General features: G+C 42.8%; 1 protein-coding gene across 1 annotated transcript in view; it reads left to right on the top strand.

Moving 5' to 3' along the window:
- Positions 1-13461, top strand: part of vcana (versican a) — a 39281-nt gene extending 25820 nt beyond the window's left edge. Inside the window, exons 6-12 of the mRNA XM_029509877.1 lie at positions 8123-8236; positions 8341-8454; positions 9823-9981; positions 10260-10342; positions 12386-12530; positions 12661-12843; positions 12924-13461. Of these exons, the coding sequence (XP_029365737.1) occupies positions 8123-8236; positions 8341-8454; positions 9823-9981; positions 10260-10342; positions 12386-12530; positions 12661-12843; positions 12924-13081 (956 nt within the window). The 3' untranslated portion in view covers positions 13082-13461. The remainder of the gene's footprint in view (positions 1-8122; positions 8237-8340; positions 8455-9822; positions 9982-10259; positions 10343-12385; positions 12531-12660; positions 12844-12923) is intronic.
- The last annotated feature ends 3112 nt before the right edge of the window (positions 13462-16573 follow it).

Raw genomic sequence — 16573 nt, 5'->3', positions numbered from 1 at the left:
CTGTTGTAGGTACAGATTCATCATCATTCAGCACCGAAGCACCAACAGCAACATCTACTGGAACAACAAAAAGTCATGAAACAGATAAAACTAAAATACCACCAGTTTTTAAAGAACCATCAGTTTCTCCAACCTTTGATGAGACTCTAACAAGCTCAATAACTTTGATTCCAAGTTCGTTTTCTGTTGCATCATCTACTTTTCCAGACACTGATGAAGATATCAGCACTGAGACTACAATGGTGGAGTCCAGTCCTTCAATCAGAGGATCAACTCCTGAAGCTAAAACTGCTTCATTGCTCATTACCACAGATATGGAGAGTTCTGGAGACTTTTCTGGTGTCACTAAGGATTCAGTCTTCACTACGAGCACTTGGCCTCCAATGTTGAGTACAGAGTCATCATCAGTTACAGAATCATATGAATCTGAAACAAGTGGCACCTCAACATCTGTTCCCACAGCTTCATCCCTCTTCAGCTCAGAGAAACCAACATCTGTCTCATCTGAAACTCAGGAGACTGTTACCACAAGTCAGACTACAGAAGATTTAGTAACACCAGAGGAAAGTTCTTCTTTCACAGCAACAACTGAAGAAGGCTCAGGGACTGAAACCCCTGACATGTTCACCACATCCTCTGCTGTTGTAGGTAAAACCTCATTGTTGTTCAGCACTGAAGCACCAGTGGCAGCTCATACTGCATCTTCATTGTTCAGCACTGAGAAGTCAACAATTCCACCAGTTGATGAAGAGGACAGTCCTGTCACAGAGGAGACAGAAAAGCCATCAATGTCTTCTGTCGCTGATGAGATGGAAAACCAGACTATCATCTCTCTAGCTAAAGAAGGAGGCTCATCTGCTCAAACCCCTGACATGTTCACCACATCCTCTGCTGTTGTAGGTAAAACTTCATCACTGTTCAGTACAGAAGCACCAACAGCAACATCTACTGGAACAACAAAAAGTCATGAAACAGATACTCTTCCAGACAGTGATGAAGATATCAGCACTGAGACTACAATGGTGGAGTCCAGTCCTTCAATCAGAGGATCAACTCCTGAAGCTAAAACTGCTTCATTGCTCATTACCACAGATATGGAGAGTTCTGGAGACTTTTCTGGAGTCACTAAGGATTCAGTCTTCACTACGAGCACTTGGCCTCCAATGTTGAGTACAGAGTCATCATCAGTTACAGAATCATATGAATCTGAAACAAGTGGCACCTCAACATCTGTTCCCACAGCTTCATCCCTCTTCAGCTCAGAGAAACCAACATCTGTGTCATCTGAAACTCAGGAGACTGTTATTACAAGTCAGACTACAGAAGATTTAGTAACACCAGAGGAAAGTTCTTCAATAACAACAGCTGAAGAAGGCTCAGGGACTGAAACCCCTGACATGTTCACCACATCCTCTACTGTTGTAGGTAAAACCTCATCGTTGTTCAGCACAGAAGCACCAGTGGCAGCTCATACTGCATCTTCATTGTTCAGCACTGAGAAGTCAACAATTCCACCAGTTGATGAGGAGGACAGTCCTGTCACAGAGGAGACAGAAAAGCCATCAATGTCTTCTGTCGCTGATGAGATGGAAAACCAGACTGTCATCTCTCTAGCCAAAGAAGGAGGCTCATCTGCTCAAACCCCTGACATGTTCACCACATCCTCTGCTGTTGAAGGTACAGATTCATCATCAATCAGCACTGAAACACAGACGATATCTTCTGGAAAAACAGAAAGTGGCACCTCAACATCTGTTCCCACAGCTTCATCCCTCTTCAGCTCAGAGAAACCAACATCTGTGTCATCTGAAACTCAGGAGACTGTTACCACAAGTCAGACTACAGAAGATTTAGTAACACAAGAGGAAAGTTCTTCTTTCACAGCAACAACTGAAGAAGGCTCAGGGACTGAAACCCCTGACATGTTCACCACATCCTCTACTGTTGTAGGTACAGATTCTTCATTATTCAGCACCGAAACACCGACGATAACTTCTGGAAAAACAGAAAGTGACACCTCAACATCTGTTCCCACAACTTCATCCCTCTACAGCTCAGAGAAACCAACATCTGTCTCTTCTGGCACTGAAGAGACTGTTACCACAAGTCAGACCAAAATATATCCAGTTCCATCTAAACTTTCAACATCAGCCATCACAGTCACACAACATCAACCGGAAATCAGCACAGACAAAACACCTACCATTCCAATAATTGATGAGTTTGAAACTAGTTCTTCGGTGACTTTGACAGAAGATGAGATGTCAACCGGGAAGACAACAGAAATATTTACAGAGGTAACATCTTCTGTCTTGGTGTTGCCAACTACAGACCAAATAGTGCAACAAAGCAGCTCCTCTGCCGTCGTGATTGGCAGCTCACAGGAAAGAGCTGCTACATCTACGACTTCCACCAAGCCTTCCCTTCTTATAATTGATGATGCTGAGTTTATACGTCCAAGTCCTGATTTTACCAGCAAAGATAGCAGGTCACCACCCACTATCTCTTCAATTTTCAGTACAGAAAAACCAGCATTAACGACAGCATCAGGTGGAACAAGTGATCACTCAGAGTATTCTGTTACAACCTCCCCTACTTACAGCACAGAGACACAGAGTGCTATACCATCTGTACAGCCCAAAGACGAGGTGGATCCTAGCATCAGCACAGACTTCACATCAGTTGAATTCTTACCTACGTTTGAAGGAACAACTATTAAACCAACAAACACTGTTTTTACCAAAGATTCAAGGTCATTGTTCGCTGATGAAGATTCTGGTAATTTTGTCACAACTCCTGCTTCTTCCGACTTAGGCAAATTGACAACAGAAGACGTATTTACAGAAACTACAAAAAGCACAATAGATGAAATATTGCCATCCTCTCCAGCAACAGATGAAAGTCGGACAATTGGAAGCACATCACAGCCTGGTATTGAATCATCAACTAAATCCTCAGCGCACTTAATTTCAGAGGAACCTACAAATTCCATTGAAATTTCTGTCTCCTCCAGCTCATCTCCCTCAACTGAAGCAACATCATCAGTGCCTGAGTCAGTTAGTGGTAACATTAATGATGAAGAGAGCTCAGTGAAAAAGATATTTACAGATGAAACCCCCCTGGAAACACCAACAGCAGGGGATAGATTATCTGACAAACAAACAGTCTCAGCAACAATAACATCATTTAGCCCATCAATCACATCCACACATGTTGAGGAAAAACGTGAAAGAGAACGTACAGATATCACAACAAGTCTTTATACAGTTGAAACCACTCAACCCACGTCAATGTCCAGTGTCACTATGTTTACCTCAGAGGAAACAAGTACTTACGCTGACATGGAGAACTCTGGTGCCTCACTCGAAGATGATGACTTGGAATCAGGCCAAGATGGTTCTGGCACAGGGGTACCCACTGAGCCTACCAGAAAACCCCTGAATGAATTTACTGTGAACACAGATGAGACTGAAATAGATGAGACATCTGACACAAGTACTGCATCCTCAATATACTCTAGCACACAACCCACCACAGACTTTATGTCCTCAACCCAATCTTCAAACACTGATGTTGACATCACTGAACAGGGAAGTGGGGTCTTCACAGATGACTCAGGTCTTGAAGCTGAGAGTTCAGGTGATGAGTCCACTGCAAGTGTACCAGTGACAAGTCCTCCTGTAACGTCCATTACCATAGCAGCGACAAAACAAATCGCACTGTCTTCTGGGACTGTTTCTGTCACGGAGGAGAGCTCAAAGGAGAAAGCAACAGGAAAGTCCAGTGATGTCATCACGCAAAAACCTACTGGCACGCCAGCCTCTTCTCTTTTCAGCACTGAAAAGCCAGATGTGACAACACAATATACACTTGCTCAGTCAGCTATTATGTCTGTTTCCAAAACTGATAAATCAAGTCCAGATTTTACATTGACAGAGGGAGACAGTTTTGGTGATGGAGCAAAAGAGACATCCACGTCAAAGCCACCAGAAATCGAGAGAGTAACATTTGGAGAAGTAACAGGTGAAACTGAAACATTTGTGTCAGTCACGCCAAACTTAGAAGAACAGGTTTCCTCACAAGAGGGTGAAGCAACTCAAGATACCCCCATCATTTCTAAAGAAACAGAGCCTTCTGTTTCAAGTACTGGAAGAGATGAAGCTGCTGTATCTGAAAGCTCACTGGAGTCCTCTTATACAACCACGTCCCCAACTACAACTGGAGGCTCAGTTGGCAACACCACAATTGATTTAAGCTCCAGTAGTGAACAAGAGCATGATAAATTCACGTCAGTGTCAACCCCAATTCCCTCCATCATCTACCATGGCGTTACAGACCAACAGGTCGTGATCATAACTCCCAGCAGCAGCCAACCCAAGACTGACCTGAGTGAACAAACACCTACCATGGTCTTGCATGTGTCCAAACCATCATCTAGCACAACCACCATTTTTACAGAGGATGTAACAGATGAAGATGGACTCTTCTCTGGAATTAAAGAGAGTGTGAAGGATGTTAGCCAGACTGCTAGGTTTACCACCAAAGAGGATAAAATCATTGATGCAGATGAGATCACCATACTTCCCTCTTATTCAATGCACCCAACCATCCAGACGGAGGAAGCTGAGGGCATCGCAGCAGTTACAATGACACAAAAGCTGGAGGTAACAGATGAAACAGAAGGGTCAGGGACTGACAGCTTTTCTACTGCTATGCCAGGCATGTCACATGTTACATCAGCCACCAATCTGTCATTAGCATCAACTTCTACTGAATATTCACAGTCCACCTCAAAACCATCAATTTCGCAAGATGTCTCTAATACGAGAAAACCAAGTGAAGAGACAGTCACATCATTACCACATGTCACCCCAGCTACTGATGTGTCCACAGAGTCAAGCTCTGAAACATATGATTTAACTACCCCACATACAGTTGTTCCTCTTGAGACTCAAACCAAACCAATTCCAGAGCTGGTGGACAATGATTTCTCAAGTGAAGACCCTGCTGATAAAGTCACTGCAGCTGTTACTGTGATTGCCACATCATCACCTTTGCTTTCTTCTACCTTGACTGATGCAACAGACTCCAGCTCTGTCTCTACAGTGTCCAGTGAGGAATATGTGGTCAACACAGATGAAAAAGAAACATCCATGATAACAACCACAAGTCCTGGCACAGCTGATCAGACCACAATCGTCACACAATCCACTGTAACCTCAGCCACTGACACACCACACACACTGGTGTCAACTGAACCTGCCACAGATACCTCAGAGACACCTTCAGAATCTTCTGCTGATGGTTTGACATCATCTGAAAAACCTTTGAGATCTACAGCCTCCTCACTGTTCAGCACTGAAAAACCAACTGCTGCCCCTGACACCCCAGACGAGGATGAGGAATTTTCAGGGGACAAAAACACAAGCATGTTCACTGAGGTTGTAAGTACAACAGTAAAGGCAGAGCGAATGCCACCAGCCTCCTCTGGAGTTACCACAGTAGAGACTGTAAAGTCATCAACAAGTGCTTTTTCATCCATCTATAGCACTGTGAAGCCGTCCATTACTTCTGCATCAAATGTTACTGATACTGAAGCCTCAAGTGACCAGACGTCTGGTTTAGTGACAGCTTCAACAGTGAAGGCTCAACCAGTTACATTTTCAGTTACTTCCGCTGAACCCAGCACAGCTGTATCAAGCTCTATGCCTGCTTCCAGCCTTCATAGCACAGAGAAGCCAACAGTCACGTCATCTCCTGATGTTGGATCAGTTGATCACACTCAGGGGACAGAGCCTTCGATGGACATGGCCTCCGTCTCCCCTTTACAAAGCACTCCACAGCCAGATGTGATTGTTCGATTTGTCACCACTTTTGTCCCGGAACCAAAAGCAACACCGTCCGAGGTGTCATTCCAACAGGCAAGATCCGAAATTGCATTCACTCATCATCCCCACACTGACGTCTCTGAAAAAACTGTACTGGCCACAACCAGTCCAATGTTGCACGGTGAGGAGTTAAGCCACCCTATGGATGTGACTCCCCAGGCTGGAGTTACGACAGCTGAAACGTCAAGTGAAACACCTTTAACTGAAGAGAGTGACTTCTCTGTAATGACCTCGCGCCCCACAGATGAAATACATGCCTCTAAAGCGACAGAGCCTGCCAGAATTGAAACTACAACTCAACAACCAGGAATAAACAAGTCTGCAAAACCCGAAGAAATAACTACAGCTGTCCAAAAATCCACTTCTACTGATGTTTTAACTGAATCAAGCTCGAGTGAACATGCTTCAGAGGAAACAAAAATAACTCTGTCCCCAACTGTGTCTTCACTGTTCAGCACTGAAACTCCATCCATGAATTTATCAGATGTTACTGATCAAGAGGCTTCTGAGGAAACATCAACAGCATCACCCAAAATGCTGACAGGAGAGAATGAACAGACTCCAACTCCTCCTTCTGCCACTGAGTTATCAGCTTCAGTGTTGCTAGAGACAGACACTTCAACAGATAAAGATGGCTCAGGTTATGAAAAGAGACCATCAGAGGAGGAGGACATCTCTGTATCAACAGAAACGAGTAATATCATTTCACCAGAAAGAGGTTCAGGCAAAGATCCAGCTGGCTCTGTCCCTGCAACTGTTTCATCCATATCAAGTACTACAATGGATAGTATCAGCAGTTCTTTAATCCTTCAGCGGGAAAACACACAAACAGATAAACCTGAATCATCAACACATGATCAAACTTCAGCTCAGATGTCACTTGAGACTAATATCACTGACGCAAGTGCAACACAACCCCCCGCTTCTGCTGGCACTGTTGAGCCAACAGCTTCTCTTGAGTTTGAATCAACCGCTTCTGAAAACGATTCAGACACCACAGTAGTGGGCACTGCGAAGCCAACACCAGCATCCTTACAGTCTGATGTTTTGGTCCAGTTTGCCACAAACATTTCCCCCCTACAGAACCTGACAACTCCCCAAGAATCATTTCAACAAGTCAAGTCAGAGATGACGGTAACACACCGCCCTCACGCAGATCTCTCCTCTCAGGATGTATCACTCACCACAACTCACCCTATTTTTGCAAGTCAGGCAGCGGATCAGATTACAGAATCAACAACTAGTTCTGTGCCAGTGGCAAAACCTGTTTCTGTTTCATCTGAAGATTTTACAGTTGAAGCCACTCTAGATCAGGTGTCTAGCGATGCACAGACTGAGCCACCAACTGTCCAAATAGCACCTTCTGCAGAAGACAGTCTTGAAAAGTTTGATGATATAATCCCAGATTATGAAACCCCTGACAATTCTTTGGTTTATTCAGTTCCAAAATACAATGAGACCACAACAGCAAAACAAGAGCCCATGACTGCCCCACCAGCTGTTTCGCAAACATCTGAGAGTAGTCCTGCTGACTCAGAGAGAAATGCTGACAGTGACCCAAAGGAAAAGGCCAATCAGACACCTGTAGCAGCAGTAGCTGTCACCATCATGCCTTCTACACGAGCTCCTGTCGGTACAGCATCAGGTTTTAGTTCTGAAAGTGGTCCAGAGAGCATCAGCAGCTCAAAAGAAATCATGAGTACAGCAAGCACTGCTGAGGCGGATGGTGATGAGGTTGTGACTATAACCCCTGTCAGCAACGACAGTGCATCAGGAGAGGTGAGGACTACAGAAAAAACAGCGATCGACAATAGTGGGCAACAGTCTATGTCCTCCGATGAAATCCAGACTGTCTTCAAGGGGGCTGCTACCACAGCACCTAAGGTGCAGTCTCCCGGTGTTGATGGCACCTCTGGGAGAGAGGACAATATGGGCCAAGTTAGAGAAGATGTCTTTCCTCATTTTGAAGCAGAGATCACGACACTGTCACCATTTCAGACACAAAGCCAGTTAGTTGATCCTGTAACTACCACTCCATCATCTTTTTCTGGTGGTGATGAGAAACTGGACATTGATTCAACTGCCCAGCCAGGCCTGGATCTTGGACACACCATTGTTGGTGAGACAGTTGAAATTCCAGGTATGTTTTTTCATTGTACTTTTAATGAAATACGGAAAGGCATGTAAGCTACTTCATACAACTGTAACCTCACTTCCTTCCTAAATTCTCACAGGAGTTTACACATGTACAGAAAACATTTGTCTGAATGGAGGATCTTGCTACAAAACTGGCAGCGTCCACACTTGTAGCTGTGCCCCTGGTTACACTGGCGATCGCTGTGAGACAGGTAAGAAATTGATCAACAGCTTTCTTCCTTAACATTCACGTAGGAAGTGTTAAGTTTACCCCAAAAATAGTAGGGAAAATAAGATGTTTTTGTTTCTGATGCAGATATTGATGATTGCCAGTCAAACCCTTGCCGCAATGGAGGTACATGTGTGGACAGGCTGGCGTCCTTCACATGTGTGTGCCTCCCAAGCTACACTGGCTTGTACTGCGAGGAGGGTAAGTTTGCTGGACCCCCCCACCACCTTTCTGTTCCAGATTTATATAAGCCTGTCATTTTACTATTGTTGGGAGTCATATCAGCCTCCACATATAGTCTAGAGTCATCTTAGATGGTTTTCATATGACATCATAGATGAAGTGGTCACTTTGAAGGTTAAACAGAAAAATATTGATGATGCGTCATCCACATTCACCACCATTCACTCCCACTGTCTGAGGTTCCTTGCAGGCACTGTCCAAGCAAAAATGAACAGAATAAACTGACACAATCTGCTCACCACACATAAACACCCCCGATTTTTTTCTTTGCAGTTTCATACTGTTGACACATTTTCACTGTCCACCGTTGCAGACAGTCATGTTTTATTTCCAAGACAAACGTAAGTCACATTTTGTCAGACAAATCTGTGAAACGGGAAATAAAAGTCTCTGGGCATCACTGGGTTATTAGCTTTCTATACATTTCAGTAGCGCGGTGGAATTAACTGGGTCATTAATCCAGATGCATTGTATTTACATCCCAAGATTGCATCCTCTGCATTGGCTGGTGTCTGCTGACCAGTGTGTACACCCTCAATTATGTCAGCTTCACTCTGACTGAATCACACCCAGTTTGTGTACTCAGACACAGCTGCTGTCTTAGGAGGTTTTGCCAAAAGAAAGTGGAGAAATTGTAACTTGAGGAGGAACATACCAAGAGAAAGACTTTAGGAGGGGGTGGAGGACGCTAACAGACTATAAGCTGAATTTTGGCAGTTTTTTTGACACACATACACAGTTGCCACCGAAGAGCAGATATGATTGGGGTAACCACGATGAACTGAAACAATTCAGGGTTTGACTTTTATATGACCTCTTCATAAATACATGTTTCGTGCTTCATTAATTTAGCCAGGAATCTCACAGTAGTTTGGAATCTTAATTTCCAGCTTTGTTTTTTGCATGTATTAGCTGTTCCTGTGAAGTCATGTGAGGAGAATTATCTCATTCAGCGTAACATTCACACCTTTAAGTATTTAGCACTTTGGCAAATTCCCTACTTGCTTTATATCTGCCTTTATAGTTTGAGTGGGCGTTAGAGGCTTTAGGGAGTAATCCCTCAAATTGCTTCTCTTTCTTCTTTATTAGAGACAATAAACAATAGACAACAGGCCTGAGGGTTAGTTTGCTCAGTTGTTAAGAGCACTGTAGATGCAGTAGATTAAAGGATGTCATGATGGCTAGGTGAATGGATTCAAAGTAGCTGCAATGAATTAAAAGCTCCAGTTGAACCTTGTTTGAAAATGTTTATGCATTTTATATCTGTTGAGCAAATCTGTTTTTTCCTGGTTGCCTAATTCTGTCCCTCATTATGTCTTCCATCAGATACAGAGATATGTGCCTATGGCTGGCATAAATTTCAGAGCCATTGCTACAAGTACTTCCCCCACAGGAGAAACTGGGATACAGCAGAGAGAGAGTGTCGTATGCATGGGGCTCATCTCACAAGCATCTTGTCCCACGAGGAGCAACAGTTTGTCAACCGTAAGTTAAAGATCCCAAGACAGGTGTTCAGAAGCAACGGCAGATAATCAGTCCTGCTTTATCAAACCTAAATGAGAAGCCTGAAATAATAAAAGTTCCTTGTCAAAGCTGCATCAGATACAAACATTTGATGCAGTGAATGCAGGAAAGTGTCCAATAAAAAAGCCATTTCCATTTCTTCTTTCTTCTCGTGGTTTCTGTAACTGAGCTGTCCTAAAAAGGACAGAAGGCAGCAGGGAGATGTAATCTGCTGTGTCTCACTCGGCCCTGTTTGGCAGGTCTAGGACAGGACTACCAGTGGATCGGCTTGAATGATAAGGTGTATGACAGCGACTTCCGCTGGACCGATGGCAGCCCTACGGTAAGAGAGGCTGCTTTCTCACATATTTTTGTCTCAACAAACATGGCACAGAGACAGGGTAAATATTTGGAAGTGATGCCGATGACAGATAAAGTCATCTAGGCAGAGCCGTTCTTTTCAGGGGCTGTGGTGACTTTCTCATGACGTACTCCCCTCTGCCTTATATCACTGCACCCTGACGGGGGAATGCTGTGAGAATAAATCTGATGTGGGACACACTGCAAACCCACCATTGAATTTTAACCAGCGCAAGTCCAGCATATGAAAAGAAGTGGCTGCAATAAAGCAAAGAAGAGTTTGCCCGGGAGCAAAACTCATGCTATGATGTGGTGTTTATAAAACAGCACACAACTATTTTTGCTGCAGTGCTTGCTGCTGCTGAAGGCCCCCCCAGCACACACACACACACACACACACACACACACTCACACCCCCCGCCTCTAAAGACAGGAAAGTGGCTAATTGCTATGTTCCTCCGTGTTGCACAGACTGATGTTCTTACTTCAAAGATAATTCTCCAGGAGCAGGGATAGGAGAAGTATAGAAGCAGCCTCGGGGGTTAGAAGATAAGCACAGGCTGCCTGTGGGGACCCTTTCACAGTTGAGCGATTGAGGGCTGATGAGGGTGTGAGCGACGCACTGTAGAAGGGAGGATGGCAGGCGTAGACAGGTATGGACCCCCTTTAACCCCTACTCACATCAGGGGGGCTGGCCAGCAGGAAACAACCTGGGGGAAGAGCCATCAGAGTCTGATGGCTCTGTGTATACACACAGATGGACAGCACCTGTGCTCAGCTGCAGAAAAGGAGCTCAGGGGGTCTGGGTGGGTGGTCACCTCCAGTGAATTTAAGTATAATAAATAAGGCTGCTTAAAAAAAAAAACTGTGAAATGTTTACATTTGGAAAAAAAAAATACTGAATATTTATTTACTCCAGCAATAGGACACCGAAACTCCCAAGTCGGCATGTTTTTGGATGAGTGCGTTTTTGTGTGTGTGTCTGTGGGTGATCAAAGTTTGTTTGAGTATTTTGAGGAAGATGTAGGCCTGCTGCGCAATTGATGGGTCACGTATTTGTTAACTTGAAGTGAGCAGAGCAGGAAGTCGGCGTGTGTGTGTTTGCTAACCATAATGACAGAGTAGCAGAGCCTCAGAGCATTATTGGAGGAGTCGGGGGTCGACAGCTTTGAAGAAACCGTTTGAAACTTGAATACGCTGAAAGACTGCAGGTAGCATCAATTCCTGCTCTACAGCTGTGTGTATACTCTACGAATGTGTAAATGCACAGCTGGGTGTATGGAATTTTGTGCCTTCATAATTATACATGTAATGTTAGGTATGCAGAGTGTGTGATGAAATGACATAACACTTATGTTTGTCTATCATCACAAAGCCCTTTACGCCTAAGCACAGAGGACCTAGAACAAGAATACCTGTCATGCCAACTATATGAAGTCACTGTAGTGTGTAATAAGTGTCAGCGATATCTTCTCATTCAGAAATATGTTTAAAAAGTCCTAACCCTAATATATTTCAAGGTTTTGTGGCTGGCTGTAAGATTTGCAATAGAATAACATAGCCATCTTTGACATTAAAATAGTTTATCAGCCCATTTCTCTTGTCTCTTGTGTAAATCATATAAAGCTTGCAAAGGTCCAGCTGAGCTGGGATGATGTAATTGTTGTTGAGTTGAAGGTGGCTCATAGAGAGAGACACTTGTTCCCTCTTGTGGCCATTAATTAAAATTACACTGAAGGAAAACGAATTAGCACATATTTGTTTTGGACTCATGTACGTGGAATATGGAAGGAACAATACATGTGCTAATTTTGAAATGAATCGCTCAGGTTGTCAGACAGCACAATCATGTCACAAGAAGCCTCTACTCCTAATGATTAAAAAAAAAATGTAAGGATCTAGGGAAGGGACAAGTTTCAGGTTAGAATTCTAGCATTTTAAAATGCTTTTATGACAATGAGATCAGAAGGACAAAGAATGCATCGCCATGTCTTTTTCCTTATATTGTCCTCTGCCTCTATTCCAGCAATTTGACAACTGGAGACCCAACCAGCCCGACAGCTTCTTCTCTTCTGGTGAGGATTGTGTGGTGATGATCTGGCATGAGAACGGCCAGTGGAATGATGTTCCTTGCAATTACCATCTCACCTTCACCTGCAAGAAGGGCACAGGTAAAAGATGCAAGCATCAAACTTTTATTACTTCAGAGTGTGTAGAGAAGAGAAATAGGAAAATGTGATGAAGTTGTCTGTTTGTGTGAAATTGCTCATTTCAACATTTAACGTCACCTCTGTTCCTCAGTGGCCTGCAGCCAGCCTCCTCTGGTGGAGAATGCCAGAACCTTTGGTAAGAAACGAGACAGGTATGAGATCAACTCACTGGTGAGGTACCAGTGCTGGACAGGGTTCATCCAGAGGCACGTCCCAACCATCCGTTGCCGCGGGGATGGACGATGGGATGCGCCTAAAATCGCCTGCATTCATGGTAAGTACAGAACCAATCGTATCTCACCTCTGTGGACACTGCATCATTCCCATGGTAATTAATGATTTTTCCACTGACAGCATCAAACTATCAGAGGACCTACTTCAGAAAACATCAGCACAGGAGTCTTTACAGCATCAACAACTTCCAGCGATGGCCAGACGAGGCCGTCCCCTTTCACCACCAGCACCACAGAGGAAGGAGAGACAGCGCTGAACGGAAGCAGAAGAGACAGTGATCGCCATGTGACGTGGCACAGCTTACCCCAGGCAAGAACACAAGGCTGACGCTTGTGTGGAAAAAGGAAAAGGATTCTTAAAGGAAAAGCACAAGGGACAACTCATCAAAGAAACCAAGAGGACAATTTGCAGCTTTCTTGCATTTTGGTTGACAGTGGAATGTTATTCAGAGCCCTTTAAAGAGATGTTGATACGTGACTTTTCTTATCAAGGGGGCAAGGTGCCGATGTGGATAAAACACTTTCAGCTGGCTACTGGAAAAGCAAAAAATATTCTTATCATTCTTTTTTTTTTTTTAACCTGCAGATGTCTTTTCTTTGTCCTCAGCATATCAAATAATACAGCCGTGATTTTGTACACCTATTGTGCTATTTAAAATCACCAAAGTGTTCCTTATTCGTAAAAAAAAAAAAAAAAAAAAAAAGCTGGCGTGAAATTATAGCGCTTATGTTATATAAAGGAATTGATTATGTTGTTGTGCTGTTTTAAGCTGGACTTCATTTTAATGAGCATGCATACAGTATAAATATTTAAGTCCTCAACCTTCAACTGTGTTACTTTGTCAAGAGGACAAAATGGAATAATCAGTAACACTGATTGATAATGCAAAGGAGCCATACACGGACAGAGTATTGAACAAACACATAGAACTGTAAACCTTTATAAATGATCTGTTATCAGTCCTCAAATCTAACCAGCAGAGGTACAAATCATACTCTGACACGGTTTCATCACTTTGCGAGTGGTAGTTATTCAGATTCCACCTTAATGATACATCCATTACACAAGTCTGGGCAAATTGCACCAAATTGCTCAGTTAACTGTGAGAGACCTTCTCAGTGGTGGCAGCTTGCAAACTACCAAATTTCCACCGTTCACCAGCTTCAGCCTTGTTTGGATGCCAACCATGCCTTGTCGAGATAACGGTTTATTCATAGTTTTGTAGAGAAAATAAAAAAAAAAACCCAACAACAAAAAACAACTTAGCAATACTTCTTTTTAATTGTTTTGAGATTTATTTTGAGAGATTGGTCTCTAAGTACCTGTTGACAAAGCCTTTATCCACAGATGGAAATCAATGGCCAACAACTGCTTTAAAATGAAAGAAGGCAAGTGTAACTCGAGTAACTTGTATTTTATGCTCATGTGTATTCAGTGCATAACTTACAATTAGTTGCTACAGCATGTTTACAATAATTTTAATGCTGTTCAGTAATCACATACAAAGAGCCTGGTTCTCACCTGTTGTTGCAGCGCCGTAACTTGTAATTCTTCACATTTAACTTTTCTGTTATTGTGGTCAATTGAAAACAGCCATTGAAAGAATGTAAAAAAAAAAAAAAAAAAATGTAAAACTTGAACGTAATGGCTTTTTTTAGGCAGAAATACACCAAATACATTTCAAGCTGCTCTTGATCTCCTTACTGTTGTACTGACAGGTAAAAGAGAGCAGTACTCTTCATATTTTTATTGTTTGGTCAACAGGAAACCGGCAACTATCACTGACTAAATGGGATGCACTGAGGATGAAAAATTTCCTAACAATATGATGGATATATACGTCTTTTTTTTACATCTTTAATGCCAACAGTGGACCAAAGAATACGGAGGGCCCCTTCGGCTGCAATAATGTTCTGTAACATTAACAAAATACTTGTACATGTGGATGGTTTTGTGTGTCTCCAGTGTGTGTTTTTTTTTTTTTTTTTTGCCTGCCTGTGAATGTCTGTGTGTTTTATCAGCCCTAATGTGCACATAATATCATTTTATATTTATAACAGTGTTTTTTTTTATTATTATTATTATTTTACAATGTGAATGTCTGGGATATTTGTGATTTTTTTTTTTTTTTTTTAGAAAAACTGTTTTTCCTGCTTTAAATCACCAAAAAATAAATATAATGATATTATATACTAAGAGCATTTATTTGGACGTTCTTAAAAAAAGTTGCTTGGGGAAGGGAGGGCCTCTATTGTCAGTAGTTTGTCTTTCTCCTCTGCATGCAGAATAGAAGTGTTAGCTGAATTTGCCTGTTTCATGCCTGGAAAGTGTTCCTTATTTGGATGGAAATCGTTGCCCTCTTCGTGCCCGGGTGAAGTGTTTACAGGGTGACTGATGTTGTGTTTTCACCAGCAGGTAGTGCTGTCAGACTTATCCATAAACTTGAGCTCCTGTCTGTTGGGTACCACTGAAGAGCGAACATGTTTTTTTAATTTCTGTCCTCATGGCACCCACACCACATAATGGAAATCTGTTTGAAGTGAATTCTCCGAATCACACGTCTCATTTCAAAGTATTGCAGTGTCTTGCATATACATCAAACTGAAAAACCTATCGGACATGCTCTGCAGACCTGCTGGTAGAAGACAGATGATACGTTTATGGGGCAGCAGAGAGGAAGCAGCGGTGTGAATGGTAGTAAATATATGAAGTAAGAACATGGGATGACACTCATGATGAAATAACTGCTGCTGCATGAAATTGTACAACAATCCTTTATTTAATCTTTTTTAGTCGAAAGCCTGGCTGAACATGGCTCTTCTTGAACATCCAGCATACTTATGTCCATGGTGGTACATAGAATAAGAAGATTAGTTCCCTCTGTGTCAAACCAGAAGCACATTACCCTTTACCCCTGCTCCCGGAACCCCTACTTATACAGCAGCGCCTTGAAGTTCACGCGGACATCAGAACCAAGATAATAACTTCAAGTTCTCCGACTCAGTCTTCTTTATGCAAGTTTACGTTGCCGTGGTTTTCACTGTGACTGCCTGCTAGGTCATTAGGGAAGACTTAACTCGTGATCAAAGGCAGGTCCACGATTCCCCAGTGAGAGCAAAACCTACAATCTCACCTCATGAAATGCAGATGCCTCATGGGGGATCAGCAGACAATGTTAAACCTCTCAGACCAGTTCTCACTGGTATTTAACAAATGTTGGTTTGCTTCGGAAAGGACATGCATCCTGGTTCTTGCTGGACAGGCGCCCGACAGACTCCCTCTATCATTCCCTCCTTACTTTGGTATATTCCCACCACAAGTATCTTAATCTGGATATTTGGGAGAGACAAGCCTTTGGTTCGTAGAGTCCTCAAATTTTCTGAACGTCAGCACAACATTTGACAGGTTGAAACCAAATGAAATGTTCATCATTACTCCCAAGGAGGTCTACAATATTGAACTGCTTATTGATTTAACTGTCTGCATCCAGACTTAACAAGCCCCAAAGCAAAGGGAAAGCTCTCTTTTGGTCTAGTGTGCAAAAATGTGAATATTTAATATGCTCACCGGGAGTGATAGTGTAGTCCTACATCATTGTTGACATTTTCAATGCTTAAAAATTTGCAAAAAGCAAAGAAAAAGTGTTTCACCAAATCGCACATTTACATTTCTCTGGTGTTTCTCTGGCGTATAAACCTTAATCTGACCTCATTCCCACGCATTCCCATGAGCCTCTTCCAGACCGTCTTACTATTCCCTTTGTCTAACTG

This window comes from Echeneis naucrates, chromosome 9 (assembly GCF_900963305.1).
Source record: "Echeneis naucrates chromosome 9, fEcheNa1.1, whole genome shotgun sequence".
Classification (NCBI taxonomy): Eukaryota; Metazoa; Chordata; class Actinopteri; order Carangiformes; family Echeneidae; genus Echeneis; species Echeneis naucrates.
Note: the sequence above shows the minus strand (reverse complement) of the source record. Positions and strands in the feature narration are given on the sequence as shown.